We start from the raw sequence: 19,422 nt of genomic DNA, 5'->3' as shown, positions 1-19,422 counted from the left end.
AAGATACTCCTCACTATCGAATTCTAATTAACAAAGCAAATGGATTTCGCAAATCTACAGCTTATGTTCCTGAGGAAGAGATAGCAGTTATTATGGGATTAGAGGTAATATTTATTTTGATTCAGTTGCAACTTGATTGTTATCTTGTATGTTTAAAAGCTGGCTGAACTTTGGCTTAATAGATACTAGCTAGGATGTAAAGTTAGTGAAAACTAATAGAGAAAGCAGATAAACAAATTACTGCTGTACTTTCAAGGATGGGGTTTTGGAAGCTGAAAAATTACCAAACTCAGGTACTACCCACTTTAAAGTACCCAACTGCTGAGGTTTGCAAGTGTTTGAGCAACTTGATTTCCATTATGTATAGGCTGTTGCAGACACAGACCTTTTTTTGGTGATTTCTGGGGATCTTGCAAAGTATGTTGGTTTCTCAATTCTACTCTGAAAATCCTGCATTTCAAACAGCTCCTGCTCAGCTGCTGCCCAGACTGAAGAATGTCTCCTTTTTTAACTGCAAAACTGCTTGGGAGCCAAAAATTCTGTTTTGCGTATCAGGGTTGAAGTAGCTTTTGATTCCCAGCTTATGCAAGGCACACTGGATTTTTAAACTAGTCTGAGACTCTGATCCAGAAAACAGCCTTCAGGCATGCATGCCACATACAGATGGCTTTTTGGGAGGGACTCCTCTGGTGTTGTGGATGCTTTCTTTGTGGATAGTGGCAGGGTCTGTATTTAAAATAACAGCAAGTAGGTGTAACCATTCCTCTAAGAGGAGAGGCTTGGTCTAGTAAAACAGAGCAGATTCAAATTGGTACCCTATGCCTTTTGGAAAATCCTCCCAAAGGAATTGTATAAGTCAGACTGGCCTGAAGACTCTCCACACTCTCTCTCAAAACTGTGCCACTGCACATAAAAGACCCCTCTCAACCACAGTGTGACATAATCATTTCTTTTATTTGGGAGAAGCCTTAGTTCAGTCCTATGTTTTAGCCACCAATTTTAATAAAGAATATGCCAACATGCCTGAATTTAGGAGCAGAAACTATGCTGTTACAGATGAGTATCATAAATATTTAAAACTGGATTCTGCCCACACTGTCTAAAAAATGCACCTTTCACTATGCCAGTTAGCTGGCTACCTTCAGTTTACTTTATATTCCATGGGGAGAAACAGATACTTCATCTTAAATATTTACCTTGTGGAATTAGCTTTTAAGGTATTGAATTGTTTTATTCAGCTATATAGCAGGTTAATTCTCCATACAGATTATTAGAGAAACTGTTGGTAACAAGCTCACAAAACCAGGTATTTCAAAGTTATCTATATGAGATTATTAACTCAGATGGTGAGTCATGCCTCAAGTTCCAAAAGGTCTGTGGACTGCCCTCACTCAGCCTTTTATACAGCCTACATAGGCATGGTAATTTCTTGAAGAGTTGAGACATCAGAAAATGCTTAGACTTATCATGATCCTTTCCCAGCTGAGAGTTCTGTGCCACTCACTGTGGGCTTCCTGCATCAAGACAAGGCTTGGGTTGTCCTTGGTGGGTTTGCATCTTCATGTTGGACCTAAGGCCATCACCTGGGTCTGTCTTCACCATTTCACCCACCACTTCTTTACTGCTCCTGCTGCCTCATTGGATTAGATAACTGATCCCAGCTAAAAGAAATACCAGATACCTGTAAGAGCAACATGAGTGGGAACTGCTTCAGTAAGAAACGGTGCTGATTTTAAACACTGATGCTAGTGTAAATATAGCTTGTAACATCTCATGAGATCTGTTCAACATTTGTAAAGTACTTGGAGAGAGCTGCGACAGAATTTGGTTATGGTACACAGAAAATTCCATTGAAAGTGCCTCTATGTACATTAAAAACTCATCAGGAGTTTTCAAGCAGTGCAGTAACTTCAATAATTCATTCAAGTATCAGTTTATATTTATTATCAATTCTGATGCTTCTTCAACTCGAAATATTTTTTTCTCAGGTGCATCACCCTGATATGGAAACCTACTTCAGTGGATATGATGGATCAAAATACATTATGCAGCCATGGTTGAAAAAACTCTACCCTCATGACTGAGGACTTCAGTGTCTGTACATGTAATGCACATCCAGACAACAGATGTCCTTTTTAAGCTTGAGCAAAGAGACTCCAGGATAAAATGTATATTTTTCCTGTGATCAAATAAAACATTCCTAAGCAGGCTTTATGTTGAACACTCAATTTTGTCAGAAGCAAACATGCTGCATGTTCAGTTTGCCATGACTCAGCAGTGGGGATTAATTTCCTTCCAGTTTTGGGAGGAAAGGTGTAAATGTAGCACAGTTTCAGCCAGGAGTGCCAAACATTTGGCACATAAATATCTTGCTGTTTTACAGGGCCCAGGGAACAAAAATAAGCAACTGTGAAATGTATTTTCAGAATTAACTGTAATCTTAATTTTAGGGGATAGACTTACCATAAGAGTGAAGTAAAAAAACATCAAAAAGCACAAGAAAGCATACAATTTTTATTAAGAAATGTGTAGGGCTTGAAGGTTTCTAGAGCAACTTGTTTCTCCTGTTTTCTTTTCCCTTTATCTCAAACACAGCAAACACTCTACAAGAAGCATAAGCAGTAGCGTTCTGGATTCTTTCCTGGAGAGTCTGTGAATCAGCAGAGTGTGACAGGTGACTGTCTATGTGGCCTCCCCATTCTTTTGTTTCTTCTTCTTTTATCAGTAAAGGCTTTCCCAATGCCTGGCCAAAGAGTCGACAGACCTCCTGGGCTTTCCGGCGCGTGTTCCCAACGGCAGTGACGCACACTTGACGCCTGAGAGGCAGAAGCAGCAGCACAATAACCAGCAGGTCCAACTGACCTACCAGTGTTCATGCCAAGCTCTTTTCTTAATGTCATGGGTTTTGTAACTGCAGAGATGCTAAGGCACATCACCTTCCCCCAGCTTCTGGGCCACAGCTTGGGTGTTGAGGGGAGTGTGTGTGGAGGAAATGCCAGCACCCTCACTAGTTCAGATGAGATCAAGCATTCCTAACTCCTGTGTGCTGCAGGCACCCACGCTGAGTTGTGCAGAGTAAGAGTTCAACCCTTGCTCCAGGCATTTCAGTGGCTCAGCTGCAAGGCATACTAGCACCTGCTTAACCTCACTGGCCATATTACCTGATCTCCTGTAGGTACCTCTGACTTTCACTTTTGGCATGTCTGGAACCTTTAACAGCAGCTAATTAAGCTTACTTTTTGGACCAGGCCTCTTTTCTTAAAAGAGGCAAAACCCCAACCAAAACTAAACTTCCTTCTGTTCCTCCCACTTAGTGGGAGAATCCTGGACTGTGAACAGTTGGGAGCTTCAGGGCAGCATATTTTGATGCTGAGGAAGTGCAACACATGGTTCTTTCCAGATCCTGTCAGCAGCTAACAGTAATGGGAATTGGCAAGGGTACTTAAAATTATCAACACCTGATAACACACATGCACCCTCATGAATAAATACAAATGAAATCTACACATGATGATGTAATCAAAGCCAAGTTCTATTGACCTAAGATACAGAGCAGGTTATACTCCAGTGAAAATCAGTGGGAAAATAATTTTTATTACATTCTGCTTTTGCACAGGGACAAGAACAAATTCTATCTTCTAGGCTGAACAGCATTAATTTATAAGTTATACTTAAATACTGAAATCTCTAACATAAATATTAATAGGTGTGAAGGAAACTACTTGCTCCCATTGCAAACAGCATAAATTATGTATTCATATTAACTGAGGCTGTAAGATTTTTGGCGTGTGAGAGAACTTACCGAAGGGTGTCTGTGGCTTCTGGTGTGTGGTAGAAATGAGGTGGACTGATGGTGACAGAAGTTCCTAACTTTTCAATGAGTAGATTGCAAACATCCTGCATTTTTCCAAAATCACTGAATATGATACAGACCTGGGAGTGAGCGAACAGACATCACATGAGTAATATTTTCGTTTTCCACTATGACTCAACACTTTTATTTAAATCACTAGAAGGCCAGACATCTATAAGGTAACTACAGATACTAGTCCTTTATACAACTCCAACATTTATGAACTTATAAGACTTCTATATAGTCCTAGAGACTACCATTAAGTCTGCAACAGAAATAAGTTAATTAAATGGTTTAAAACTGAAGATTAAGAAATCCCTTTCTGAGGAAATGCAGCATTCTTGGTATGCAGACAATCTGAAGAACAAATGTGCTCCTTGGTGCACATGACTGGATGCATCCTGGTTTGTCCCTTCTTGGATTGCTAGATGTTAATTATGCAGAAGCTCATGCAAAATGATGTGGAAAACATTGTGCATGAAGGAAAACTGCATTTTAATTCCAAGCATTAGTTTAAAAAAACCTCAGCTATGAGATTAAGCTAAGCCAAGCCAAAGCTTGCGGTGGGCTCCAAATCCTTTGTTGTCTGAACAGACTTACTGCAGTGCTGAGAGGGAACTGGGCACTTCAAACTTTGGGTTAAAAACAATTGAAATACCTAGCTGTCTCTGGCTTTAGGAAGCATTAAATGAAGGTGCATTAGAAATTCAGGTCCTTCCCAAATGCTATGAAGCAGGAATCACTATCAGCATTGGATCCATAGCCCAATGGTTTTCCTGGTGCAAAGTGTAGCCAGGCAGCAACTTTCCAGGTAGGAGGCAGCTTTTCTCTGTGGTAAAGCACAGCTGCCAGGACTGAAGAAATGATATTGAACTGACACAGCATTCAGGAATCAGAAATCCTGGATCCCTGACTCTTTCTTTAGAAAAACTAAAGCCTCATCTTCACTTCCAGAACAGTGCTCTCACCATGAGTCAGGCTCACACTCTCTCTTATCCCCGAATTCCTTCTTTTTGCATACTAATACGGCTTCCACAGGAGTGGAAGAAAAACCTGCAGTAAAGAGAATTCTACTGCCAACACCTGTGACATACAGTTGCCCCCATGGCTGCCGCAGTCTATGCACCACTCTACCCCAGTGAAGGGATATGACACAGAAATCCAAATTACAACTTGTCAGCTGCGCTGCAGCAGCTTCCTGTGTGCATTCCAGAGATTTTACCTTGTGGAGAATGAGAGAATGCAAGGAAGCTGGGTCTCTCAGTGAGCAGGGAGGGGGGATTCTTCATATAGAGAGTAAGGTAAAAAAGTAGATATTAACAATTATCACAAAGAAATTAATGCTCCCATCTTGTTATCCTTGAGAGCCTTTTGGTGTAGTACCTGAACCTTATCCTGGTTTGTATCCTTGCACTGGTTCAGTGGCTCTGGAAGGTACAGTGTCAATTGAACAGAGACTGAAGACTACACCTACAGTTTTTTCTTCAGTGGGATTTCTTGCCATACATGTAAAAAGCATACATCCCCCTGTGATGCTTTGCCAGAAAACTGTCATAGCTGTATTTTGTGGATAGTCTCACCCTGAGGACTGCCATAGTGTTTTCCAGATTGCCATCAGCATTTATAAGACTTATTGCTTCTAGGGGATGAAACAAAAGAACTATGGGTCTTAAGCAGGAGATGAATTGCTCAGACTGGGCCATTTCTGGGCATTCAGGAACTTCACTGTTAAAAAAGAAACACTTGAACAGGTACACTCAATGGCAGAAAACAACTGAGCAATAGCTGATTTTGCTTTCCCCCTCCTAAAAAAAAAAATCACAGTTTCCACTTACAGCTATATCTAATAAATTCCACTTACAATTACAGAGAATACTTGAATATTAAAATGCAAAGAAATGTTTTAACTTCATCAGTTATTAAGGTTATAAGTGTGAAAAAGTAACATCAGGTATGCAAAACTATAAGAGATGTTCCAAGGTTTGGATAAGGCTGTAAATGACAAGAAGTTATGGCTTATAAGGAGGCAAGTGTATTAATAAATGCACAAAACCAATATAATCTTCCTCCTATGACAATGTCATGCAATAAATGAACTATTATGATAAAGATATTATAGAGCTTCGAGATCTTATTCACAACGTCATTCTTCTGCATATTTTCCTTTGTTACAGCATGAATTAAAATTATCTCCTTACAGCTGAAAGAGTATCTTGAATGCTTCATTATACTTTTAAATAGCTATTTGCCAGGGAATTTTTCAGTCTTCTAAAAATTCTTTACAGGAGACAAATGGTAGTTTATAGAGTGAAGTAACGCAGGACTTCCAAGACTTTACATACAACAGATATAATGGCAAACTCTTTAACAGAGAAGTGAGTGGAAGTGAGTTTTAAATTCATTTATATTGCTAAAGTAGGCAAACATGCTGGTCAATGGAACTTCATTGGTTTATGAAGCTGCACATGAAACAAGGATGTAGATAAAGGGAGAAGCAAGGAGGGACTAATCTCTGCATTAAGAGTGGCCACAGTGCTACCTCAGCATGCAGGGCAGCCACAACAGCAGCACTGCGGCCACATTTTTCCAATTCCAACCCCCGGGTCCCAGGCAATCACACAACTTTGCAACAGCAATTACAGCTGGTCCAAGCTGCTTACAGATCAACACTAAATCCAAGCAATTAGCTTTCCACATATAATCTTCATTAGATAAAAACTCATAGCAGAAGATGGATAATTAGTTAAGTTACCACTTAGGACTGAAGTTGTAAGCCTAAGCTTGTCTGTAGCTTAAACAATAATTCATATAATAATTAATAATAGAGGGGTTTTTTAATGTTTAATTTTTAAGGTCAGATCATGAAAAAAACATGGTGATTTAACCTCTCAAGGTAGTAGGTATCTCCATGAGGAAGCTGAAGTCATTCAGAACGTGACACTGATGCACACCATTTAAGTATCTTAAGATCAATTTTAAAATCCAAATTTTGTTCTCCAAATTCTCATTCATTTCTGTATTTATTAGTGTTATTTAGATGAGAATATGCCTTAAAGCAAGCAAACTAAGGAGGCTGAACCTGCTTAAGAGGGCTGTAAACCACAGCTCTATAAAACAGCTATCATTTTATTGCAGGCTTCCAGGTTTAATTGGTAAGAATCTCTAAACTTGCTGGGTAGTGATTAAAGTTTTATGGTCTAAAAATATACATTAGCTGAACATACATAATTTTTCTCAGTGAATGTTTCAAGCACAGCATTTATTTCCTACTATGACATGAATGTGCAAATATATACTTCCTTTAGCAGATACTGAAGTAAATGGGATTATTCCCATAATATCAGCATTTCACAGAGCACTTTTTACCTACAAAATTCTGAGCCAATTATCCAGGAAACAATTAGCTTAGCTTTACTTAGAGCAAGCTGATGGCAGAGCTGTATAGAACAGACCCAAATTCAGGTGCTGTGCAACTGTGGTCTAAGCACATCTTGCATTTGCTCCCAGTTCAAGGAGCTAAAATAATGAAAAAAAGAAAGCTGAGCTGGAGAAAATAAAACAGGTTATTAACTGGGGCAGCTTTCTGAACTCACCAACTCCTTGCAAGAAGCAGAGGGCAGGAAGGGCTATGGGTGAAAGAGAGTTCAGAATTGTTAGTTTGCTCATACTGCCCCAGAACCAAATATGCCTGTCTGTAGCATCAGGTAATGTTTAAAAAGCACACATTCATCTGAGAGGAAAACAAGCTCTGCACACAACAGAAGACTGCAGCTGAACTCTGCTATAAACTGCAGTCCTTAAAAAGTTTTTTCGGACTATGCTGCTGCTATGCTCCTTGGTCTGAGAAAAGACTTGCAAATTTTATAGGTCCTTGACACACTTCTAATTCTTTTATTTTATTTTTATTTTTGGTTAGGTTGAATACATACCTCTGCTTCCATTTGGTAAGTATTTTCTACTCTACTAAAATCTTCTGTTACAGTCATATTTTCTTCCTAAAACAAAATAGAGGAATATAACCTTAGAAGACAGAAATCAGGCTCTGCTGTATGTACATGGTGTCCTATAAAAGATCAATTGTTTTGGCATATTACCTATGACTTTGCAACAGAAATTTTGAATTTTCCACGTAAGTATTTTCAGTTAAAAACTAGCTGGATATTAAAAACTTCTTGCATTATTCTAAGTCAATTATGCAGTAGCTCTATAATATGATTTTGCTGCTCTTCCCTTGAAGAGAACAATTAGGTCATAAAAGTGGCTGCTAGGTAGAAGTTGTGTGCATTAGTGTGCAACTGTAAATTCATCTGGTACAAGGAATCTAGAAGCTTCAATTGCTTTTAGAAAGTTAGTATGTGAGAAGTGCTTTTTAGGCCCCTATTTTAAGATATTTTTGCAGCAGCAGCAGCAGCTCGTAGCAAGGTCATATGAACATAGACTGAGCAGCTATTATTCTGGCATAATGGTAACCCCTGGAAAAGGCTGCTCCACCAGTGATACCTTGGCATCAACAGCAGCTACACTGGTCAACATAATGGCTGCACTGAGCACTAGCAAATCCTGTAGGACATATAAATAAGATACTGGACTCAGGAAGATACAGAATAACTGCAGTTACATGTGAATATTTGACCAGCTTGCCATTCATCCACTTCCTTCTGCAATAAAGTTTGAACAAACAATTTATTGTGAAATTACCATAACACAGCAGATATAGCACAGCCTACAGCTTAATTGCAGCTTTGCATGTAACACCCATGAACTGCAGTAAAGCAGATACCCAGCCCTTCCAGTTACTAAACAAGTTTTATTTACTAAATTAATTTGCATAGGAAATATTTGCCTTCAATGTTGACACATTTCAAAAGATGCTTTGTGTCAGATTATTTCCTACAGACACTCTAGTCTTCAAGATTATCATCCACCATGCATGCATGCATAAGTTTATGCAAATTACATTAACTATGAGAAGCATGTTCCTTTAAAAGTATTATATGGTTTTATTACTACTGTGTGGCAATCTATGAAAAATTGAAATTTCAAAATCTGTATCATGACTGATTGGTAGTGCTCAAATTCAAGCACAACAGTCTTCTTTTTTTAGATATTTTCAGAAAACCTCTTCTAGTAAGAGCAAGGATTAGTAAGGGCCAGTAGTCCATAAAAGCTGTATTTTTTTCTTTTATGTAGTTGGCTGGGGTTTGCTAGAGAATCATCAAGACAAGTCTAGCACCCACAGCTCATTTAATTTACAAAATGGGGCAAATCTTACTATTTATGATAGAATCCAATTACAATTGTCAAGAAAGATTTTTTTCCCCCAGAACTTTGATGTATCTTATAGACATTACCACACAGCAAACAAAAACTTCTACAAGTCGTATCTTACAGAAATAGCTGTGCTGTAAAACAACTGTAAACATAGAAAAAAAATCCATTTGTTTTCCCCTGTTGTCCCTCTTCAATCCTTTTTAAAAACAGGTTCCCTTTCCTGCTGAGCAGATCCAAGCCTTGGAATTTGGCTGTGCCCTCCCAAGGTTCCTGTGTATTTAAGGACACTGCCATCCTGTGGCACCAAGTGCTATGGCAAGATCGATATTATAGAGTGAAAGATCATTTTGCACCATGTATTAAAAAATTTCCTTCACAGCTAGTTTTAATCCCACCAAATTTGACAGTATGTGCTACTGAAGATAAATGGACGAAATAATTGCTGAAGTCATAACAAGGTGGCCTTCTGTTGATACATTTTCTGTTAGGTACTTCCCTTCCCTTTGTGACTATGTTCACACAAAGATATGGAAAAGACAGGTAGGAGACAATAGAATTTTAAATTGGAATCAAGACTGAGACTACTTCAAAAGCAAAATTTTTTCTTCCCTACTGTTTATGTCTACTATTCATATTTTGGCTGAGGAAATACTCATTTGATTGCAATAGCCACAGAAGAAATACTTTTCACTGTGACTTAGAGAAAGCTGCACTTCGGGTGTTCTGGACATCCGGAATAACTTTCTCCATTTTCTAAATCTGTGGGCCAAGAATCACAAAAACAAAAACAACAAAAAAATTAAATCAAACAAATATAACAATATTGGTATCTCAACTGAATGACTGTTAACAGAATCACACTTGAATTCTGCTTAAAAAGCCTATTTTTTATGTGCCATCACATCACTGCTGCAGGCATTCTAAAATAAACAAAGATGAAAAAGATAGTCAATATTCTATTGAGCATATCAAGTCCAGAAATATGTTTTGCTTTATATTTTACTCTTTTCAACTCAACACAACCCTTCTGAACAATGTCTTCATCACAGGACTATTGTGCCCCCCTTCATGACACAGGCTGTTTTATAGGAATGACTGCCCTTTTCCCCAGAACAGGGGAAAAAAAATAAATGGGTAAGTTAGCAAAAGCACACTTCGAGGAGATATGTATGTAACAACACACTAAGAGAACAGCCCATCTGCATATAAAATTATGTGTTCTGCTCCTGGCTAATGACTTAACAAAACTGTGAGACCTTTTCATGACACACAAGCCAAGCCTGAGCAAGGGAAAGCATTTATAGTTTGGAATGTACACTAATGCCCATTGGGTAATGTATGCTGATGTGTGTAACTGTAAATAAAAAAATATCTGGAGACACCTGAAAATATCTCTTAAAAATCTATTTGTACATTTAGACTGATATATCCAGTATAACTTTAAATTATGAAAATACCTCAACAATCAAAAGATTTGGCTTCTTCCATCTGATCATGACATTTTTGTTCTTGGCACCATGGAAATTGTTAATAAGAGCCTTGATGTATGTTCCTGTCTCCTGACACTCATCCACAGTGTCTGCAGATAGTTAAGGATGGTGAGCACCTTCTGGGATTGGATAACTGTGCTCCAGCCTCTCATCCCCTCACTCTGTTTTGTCTGTTTGGCACGAGATGAAAGAACGATTACCCAAAAACCTATGGTGAAAAAATTTCTGCTGCTCAATGAAGAGATAACAAGTATATATAACAGTTATTACAAGAAAGACAAAAAGCAGATTTGTATTCAGCAAATGCAGGGTACTCTGGAGATGTTTCTTTAAATATGTGGTAATATAAAAAAGGTGATGCCTTACACAGGTTTTTACTTTCATTCAAGGATATACTCCCATTGGAAGATTTTGCAACTGAGTGAGCAAACTTTAAAAACTTTTTTAACTGATTGAATGGATTTGCATAAATAACTGTGACCCCTGAATAAGTTTTAAAATATGGAGAATATTGCACATAAATCCAAGGGAGGTATCCCAGTTCAGACAACCTCTAACCCAGAGCCTACCAGATATAGCTTGCCAGATGGTTTGTTTTGTTCAATAACACTCTGACAGGTACAACAAATATTATCACTGTTATTTTAAACAAAGCGCCAATGCCAACTGTGAGATATAGCCATTAAAGAAAACAAGAGTCCTCTCCACACCACTCCCCAAATAAATCATAGGTGGCAAATATAAAATCTGTTTTTCTCCTAGAGAAAAGGAAGAAAATGTTACTTTTGAGCATCTGGGCTGATTAAGGGAGATTGCTTTGAAGGCTGCAGGGAAAGTAAAATCAATGGGGAAACCACATTCTGTGCTCTGAAGTGCCGCATATACTTACAGCACTCTATAAATAAATGCCACTATGTGCATCTATTTCTGATTAAAATCCTGTGTAAATGTATATGGAAATCAGGTGCTGCCCCCAGGCATCCTGACAATCTGCTAATGCAAGCTCCTGCTGCTGCTACAAAGGTTATGCACTTCTGATCTCACTAACTTCCTACTACAGCAACAATAAGGGTTAAGGAAATTGTCCTGTGGATTAATTAAAAATAAATATATAGCATAGTTAGATGATTTCTAAAGAGGCCTTAGATAAGCTTGCAACAACTAGAAGCATATGGAGGTTGTGAAGAGTGATTAATTTTACAGTTGTCTAGAATGGTATTAGCTGCAAGTAAAGTTAGCAAATGCAGTTAAGAACAAATTGCCAGCAGTGAGAGTTGTTAGTGGAAAAGCTGCAAGGCAAATAAAAGCTCCAGCAGTAGAGTGATTTAAAACTGGATGGAACAAAGCACTAAAAATTATACCGTGGGGAACTACTCTGAAAAAAAAAATAACTTCATGTTGTTTTTCTCAGAGTTCCCTAGAGCTAACACTTTGCTAACACTGAGAAACCCAGAACTCAAGCAGCATTTCACAGTCTCTCAACTAAGTGGAAAGAACATTTCCATTCTCCAACACACAGCATCTCTGAAACAGAAAAAGATTACTGTGAAATTACTGTAACTATAATAAGACACTGAATGCTCTCACATTGTAAAAACAGCCCACTCTCCACCCTGCTTGCCTGCTCACATTACATTTCTGAACCTGATCGTTATAAACCCAAATAAGACCATTTGTTTGTTCAAGTCCTATTTCAGTTTGCAATCCTTTTTTCTAGCCTGGAGTGGTGCACACAGCCCCTCTAAAGTACACTTACCTGTTTAACACCCTGCCCACTCCTGTTGTGCGCCAGCCAGCAAGTGTTGGATGTTCCATGCAATATTCCAATTCAATCAGTCTCAGGTCAAAACTGGGAGTAATTTGTTCTGATTCACTGTAGGGTAAATGCCTGCAACTATCTTTTCTAAACTAGCCACTCTATGAAGAGCTATTTAATTACAGTCAGGACGAAAATGCCCCATAACCTGGTAGCTGATAATCGTGGTAGGTACAAAGCTTAACATTTTCTCTACTAATAAGAATGAATGCACGCTGAATTGCTTTGTCTTCTCCCATTCCTCTTAAAATCCACCACTTCTAACTCCTGCTAACTCACTTAGTAGAAACTGAAGGCATTTAACCTGTAATCCCTTACAAAAATGCACTAATTAGGCTGAACGAGTCATCCTGATGGCAATGGAACCCATGACAAATGCCGCCTGTTACAGATGTGTCCTCAGCCATGATCAATACCCAGCCCAGAGCAGCCTCCATGTCCCCTTGCCATCTAGTCCCAGAGCTGCAATATGAACTTTTCAGGGGCTAAGTGGTCTTCTTTATTGCCTTCTTTTTTCCTGAACAATTTCTATAGATGCTGCAGCGACCGCATAACAGCTAAAAAAATAGCCAGGTAATCCTATTTTGTTTGGGAAATGAAAAGCTGGAGCCAGTACTTCTCTTCAAAAGCATGCAGCATCTGAAATGTGGGTAAGCAATTTCACTGTGGGCACATCACTGTTTAGGCAGAGTAATGTACTCTCTTACTTTGCATTTACTAACTCTGACTTGCACTGTAACATCCATGCAGTATCAGAAAACCCTTCTGTAATTCTTTTACTCCACTGAATAATCTGGTCTCCATAGCAAACTATCATTTCCCTTTTCCCCAGCTTATCTGTGAGCACACTCAAAAAGGCATGACCTTCCTAAGGAGCTTCAATAAGAAGTAACTTTCAAAAACAACTACTTATTCTATAAAAGATCAGCTTCCTCCCCCTGGTTTTAAGAGCCCTATGTGTGAAACACTGTCCAAAACTGTTTCGTGAAATCCAAAAACATCATCAGCACAATTGTTAGGACAAATATCAGCCTTATGGAGCATTTACTCTTTGGACAAAGCTTTAAAGGCAAGACTATGCTTTTTTCATTGTTGCGAAATTATTTCTAGAGGCTAAAAAACTCACTACAGTAAAGGAACTTTTGGGGTCCATAAGGGGCTTCTGTCACTTCAGCTACCTTGATCATATCCCATGTTTTTCAAAACCTCTCTGCTTAAGTAAAACAAAAGAAGAGAGAGAGAGGAAAGAACTCTGTATGTATTTGCTGCTAAGCTCTGGTAATCACACGGTTACTCTGACACACACAGGTACAGGTTATGCTGCTGTGTACAACTTTACCAGTGTCATTCGCACGCACGGGGGAATGCTGTATTACACGAACAAATCAAGGAATTAGGATGGAAAAGACCTCTGACCAAACACCACCGTGTCAACTAGACCATGGCACTGAGAGCCACCTCCGGCCTTTCCTTAACGCCTCCAGGGACGGCGATTCCACTGCCGTGGGAGTGGAAGCAGGATGACTTTCACATGCTCTACAAGCAACCTGTTGGAAAGCCCGGGCAGCGACATTCCACCTTTTCCGCTGGAGCTGGCACGGCTGCAGCCTTCCAAAGACAGGCAGACTTTCTCAGCAGTGTCCCCGGGGTTCCCGAGGCAGGGAACAGGGAGCTCCGAACCTGCGCTTCCCGCCGGCACCAAGACCCTCCGCGGGCGCCTTTCCTCCGGGCCGCTCCAGCGGGACGGCACCGCACCCCGCCGGCTGCCTACGGGACCGGGAACTGCCCCGGGAACCGGGAACCGCCCCGGGAAGCGGGAACTCCGCAGCCCGCTGCCCCCCTGGCCTCCCCCCGGCGGCGGAGCTCACCGGGACGCCGCGCAGGCGGGCGATGTGCGCGATGTACTGCAGCCGGCGGGACACGCTGCTCCGCGCCGCCGCGGCCGCCTCCTTGCGGCTGCTGAGCCGCAGCGACACCCGCGCCCGGTCCGGGCGGGCGCTCAGCTCCGCGCTGCCGCTCACGTGCACCTCCCGCTCGGAGAGCGCCGGGAGCCCGACTTGTCCCTCCGGGAGCGGGGACGGGGCCGGGTCGAGCTCGGCGAAGACGCGTGAGAGCGGCGGCGCGGGCGGCGCCATGGCCTAGGCTACGGCGGCCCCATGGCCCGGCTATGGCGGCCCCTCACGGCACCATGGCAACCCCGGCGCCACGTCACAGCGCCCGCCCGCTCCCGCCCGCCGCGCTCGGCGCCCTCACGGCGCCGGGAAGGTTGGAAAGACATCTGGGATCATCGAGCGCAGCCTGTGACCGGGCACCACCATGGCACGGAGTGCCACGTCCGGTCTTTCCTAAAACACCTCCCGATGTGATTCCCCCTTCGTCCTGAACACTCCGATTTGGAATCACCCTTTCCGTGAAGAAATTCTTCTGAATGTCCAGCCTAAACCTCTGTGGTGCAGTTTAAGGCTGTGTCCTCCTGTCGTGTCCTGGGTGCCGTGGCAGTGCCTGAGCGTGGCCCCCAGCCATGAAAGTGACTAAGCACAGGACAAGAAGACGAGGTTCATGCCCTGGCCCAAGCTGGCTCATCCGGAGAAGGTTGCCTAGGTCCGCGTCCAGTTGAATTTTTATTATTTCAAAGGATGGAGATCCCAGAATCTCTCTGAGCAACCCAAGTCAGCGTTTGGCCATCTTCAGAATAAAAATATAGGGGTTTTATGTTTACCTGAAGTTTTACGAATAGGCCAGGAGACTAGCTCCGGAGCGACTTCAGCTATTATTAAAAGAACAGCCTGGGGAAGGGGGCCCGGCACACACCTCCACGGCTCCTAAGATGACCTGGAAAAGGAGACAGTCAGTTCTGTCACCTGGCACGCCAGTATGGCACACCCGGGTATTCTCACCTCCCAGGAGTCTCCAGGAAGACCTCTAGCTTGCTGTAGGTCTGGAGTGGTCCTGCAGAGCGGGTGTTATTCGAGTCATGGTGACCAGGCAAGGAGCCCCAGCAAGTAGCCCGACGTTTTCTCTGTTCACTGGTGTAGTTTGCAGTCCTGTCCGGGTAATAACTCGCTGGCTCTAGGGGTTTTTATGTGTCCACTCCACTTCCTCTGGGCACTGTGGTCCGTGGGAGTTCTCTGGTTCGCGTGTCAGGGGGTGTTGTCTCCATTAGGGGTGTGCGGGGAGCGGCGGAGGCAGTGCCCGAGGGGAAGGATGCAGTGACAAAATGGATGCAGTACAGAGTGGGGGACGAGTGATAGGGGTAAAAGTATACAAATGAATTTATTCAACAATATTTAACAAGTAAACTTGGAACGATAAGGGATACAAATGAATAAGTCTTTAACCTAGTAAACTTGGAACAGTAACTCATGTCAGTACTGAGTAGGGGATGAGCAACCAGGAGCATTAACAGTTGATACAAACATTTACAACAGTGAACAACAGTGATTACTTAAGTAGACACCTTAACTCGTGAAACATTTTAACAAACAACCATGTAACCTAACATTAAAACACGTCATTAACGGTTCGAAACTTTATTTTCTACAGGAGTGTCATGTGTTTTAATCTGTATCCACTGCGTCCTGCCACAGGGCAACACGGAAGGCATTCTGGCTTCCTTGTCCTCCATCCATCAGGCATGTATATGGAGACTGATAAGATGTCCCTGATCTTTCTCTAGGCTGTAGTTCCAGCTCTGCCAGCCCTTCCTCCTAAGAAACGTGCTTCAGTCTCCTCATCATGTTCATGGCTTTTTGTTGCGCTTTCTTCAGTATGTCCATAACTTCCTTGTGTTGGGGAATCCGGAAAACACTCCATGTGTGCCTCACCAGTGCTGAGCAAAGGGGGAAGGATCACCTCCCCTGACTTGCTGGAAATGCTTCCCCTAATCCAGCCCAGGATGCCACTGGCCTGTTGTGCCATATGGGGGCCCATGATCCACCTGTTGTCTCTTTCTGCTTTCCAGCCAGTGAAGCCCCAGTGTGCACTGGCGCATAGCGTTGTTCCTCCCCAGATGCAGGTTTTGGTGTTTCCCCTCGCTGAACTTCATGAGGTGTTTCTCAACCCAGTTCTTCAGCTGGTCAGAGTGACTATGAAATGAGTAGTTCAGTGATGAGCTCTGTATGTCTGATCTCGTTTGTATGAGGATTTTTGGGAAGGACTCTGGATATGTCATTGCTGTATACAAGTGTGGTACATTGTGTTTGGATCACCTAAAATCTGTAATTAGCACAGAGGCTGCAATGGTACTGTATGTTTATACAAGGTCTTGCAGCCTTCAGAATTCATATTGCAAATATTGGAAAGTCTGTGTTACATGATACAGATAAATATTGCTGTGCTCTCCTCCTAGATAAAAACATGACATGCAAAGACATCATGATCTGATTTTAACACTCAGATGAAGATTTCTTGGAGGTGTCAGGAAGCAGAAATACTGAGGGAGTTAATTGAAGCCCTGTCTTTTTTCTCTTTCATTACTCTGCTTGGTGTGGTGTGTGCTTCATGTCCTGACATTAGACGGCTTCTGTACAAATTTCCTTGCTCGTCATTAATATCACATCTGCCTTAAGAGGTATCAGTGACTTCTGCCTGCTTCATAACTTTTGGACTCTTCTGCCTTTGAATCTGTTTTTCTCTCTGTATTTGCTGAACACTTAAAGTGTTCAAATGAAACAGAGTGAACCTCTTAGGTATTCATTACCTCTGGAGATGACACTCCATGTTTCCCAGCAGGAACAACCAGAAGCAGAGGCTCCTAAAACTTTGAGTGCTACTGACTTTGATCAAAGTTACATGACAAGTCAAAGAAGCAGCTTGTAACAAAATCCAAAAAATTCAGTGCCTAGTCACTTAAAATAAATCAATTTGAGAGCATGCATGAATATTCTGGGTATTGCTGGCTTTAAGAAACAAAATATGAAAAGGAAAATGAGTGCAGAGGAAATGATAAATGTATATTCTTCATAAATAAATTATTTAATTAAACAGAGAGTTAAATGCTTTTGTAAGTAGTCTGTCACACCTGTACGTACCTTTTTGCCCCCCCAAGATATTTGTTGAGGAATTACTTAAATATGTAATCGACGCACTCTAAGTATTAAATGATGCTTATCAAGAAATCATTAATAAAGCTTTTAAAGAACTCTTGGATAATGTAATGAAGCCAAATTATGTACTCTCCATTTTTTTTCATGTTCAAGATAATTCTGATTTAACCATTGATTAAAAGTGATTTGCCTTTTTATGAGACAGCCTATATGAAACAAAATCTATGGTGGTATTTGTACTCAGTATGTAGATACACAATGAAATCTCATAGGTTTTACATACTTCAAAATTCAGTGCTGTGGGATCTTTAAAATTTGGGGAACACAGTGTGTTTTGTAGAAATATTACAAAATGGTATCATATCTAAGAGCTTAATTAGCTGAATCCCAGAAGATCTTTCAAAGGCCAGATATAAAATCACCTGAAATGAAAACTAATCTATGGAAAAAGACCTTTCTGTGCAACAAGGTCAAATGTGACTGAGTGGTTAGTATACACTAAAAGAACATCATACACCAGGGATAATTTAATTACTATAGGCACATTTTTCCTTTCTACTCTTTAAAGATACATTGCAAAGCTCAGGTTTAAGTGTATAGAGAGTCTGTCGCTCAGAATTTGAATATAGAGCCAAATCTACAGATAATAAGCTTTTCCTGACTTACATTTTGAGTAGGAGGCATCTTTGAATTTGATGGATTAACCTGTTGTTTTAGAGTTGGAAAGGCTAATTTAATTGTGAATATAATTCTGCTAACTTATCGTTGAATTAAGAAATTGAAAACTTAACTACAGACTGTGAAGAAATAGAGACAGTGTTAAATCGTATGTGGGATTTGGCTTTTTCCTTAGGAAACGGATGGTTTTATGTTTGGATCTATTTCTGTATGGTAGCAGTGAAGTGCTACATTGCTTATGTCTTTTAGCAATGGATCTGGATTTGTTTAGTGAGGTAAGATTTTTAAGGTTTGGAATGTGTGTGATGAGGAAATCTCTGCTACAGCTGCTGTCAAATGCTGTTTTTGTGAAAGGACAATTTGCAGTAGCAATGTTGACTGATGTTGTTCCATTGTCTTGTGTCTCAGCTCCTTACTTATTGTGCTGCAAGACATTTAATGAGCAGAGGCTCTGTGTCATACTTAAGTATACTTGGTTATTCCTTGCAGTGTTTTTATGCAAAATCAGTCTGTCACTCACTTCTTACACAGCACTGACAGTCGCTCTGTAGGGCAAATAAATATCCCCTGTAAGCCTGGTCTGTTTCATTTTCAGAACCATATGAAACTCAAAATTCAGAAAGCTACATCAAACAAATGGAATATAATCCTTCAAAATCTAAAATTATTTTGTCATAATTCTAAATTACTGAATTCTTAATAATAAACACCAGCAAGCTCTAAACTTTTACTTGAGTATCTTTTATCTTTTAAGAAGAAACATGGAAGAAAAAGAGACCAACACTAGTAGCTCTGTCCCTGTTGGTGTTTTATTTTCAAGATCAACATTTACTGGATAAGATGGAGCCCATGTAGAATTCAGATGATTTCTGTAAAATCTCCTATAGTAAGGAAAGCTGTGTCAGAGGGCTTTTTTCCCCTCATGGACTAATGAGAAAAGCAGACTTGCCAAGGCTTGAGGGGAGCATACTAGGGCTCATAGGAGTTGAGGATGGTGAGAAAATTTTCCCTTTACAACATACAGAGGTCTGCAGAGAAAGGGAAATGCCTTCAGTCCTCTCACTTCGGCTGTGCCTCCAGAATTTCCAAGGGATGTTAATGATTTCTGTAGCTCAGGATGTCAGTTAGTGAGTCTCTGCTCAGAATTTGCAGCCAGAGTAGAGGAAGTAGCTGGAAAATTTTCCAGTATTTCTGGAAAATATGAACACGTTCATCACATTTTTACCCTATTTAAAATAGACTTCCTCCTAAGTAGTGATTTGACAAGAT

General features: G+C 40.8%; 1 protein-coding gene and 1 long non-coding RNA gene across 2 annotated transcripts; one reads left to right on the top strand and one right to left on the bottom strand.

Moving 5' to 3' along the window:
• On the top strand, positions 1-2,209 carry LOC136358899 (uncharacterized). Its single transcript, XR_010743176.1, has 2 exons — positions 1-104; positions 1,989-2,209. It is a non-coding gene; the product is annotated as an uncharacterized lncRNA (long non-coding RNA).
• IRAK1BP1 (interleukin 1 receptor associated kinase 1 binding protein 1) lies at positions 2,190-14,583 on the bottom strand. The gene is made up of 4 exons (XM_066315048.1): positions 14,299-14,583; positions 7,783-7,848; positions 3,803-3,933; positions 2,190-2,816 (listed from the first exon to the last, which is right to left on the bottom strand). Exons 1-4 carry the CDS (start codon positions 14,563-14,565, stop codon positions 2,546-2,548), a joined length of 735 nt encoding a protein of 244 aa, XP_066171145.1. The 5' UTR covers positions 14,566-14,583; the 3' UTR covers positions 2,190-2,545.
• Between the last annotated feature and the right edge of the window lie 4,839 nt (positions 14,584-19,422).

The sequence above is a fragment of the Sylvia atricapilla genome, chromosome 3 (assembly GCF_009819655.1).
Source record: "Sylvia atricapilla isolate bSylAtr1 chromosome 3, bSylAtr1.pri, whole genome shotgun sequence".
NCBI lineage: Eukaryota > Metazoa > Chordata > Aves > Passeriformes > Sylviidae > Sylvia > Sylvia atricapilla.
Note: the sequence above shows the minus strand (reverse complement) of the source record. Positions and strands in the feature narration are given on the sequence as shown.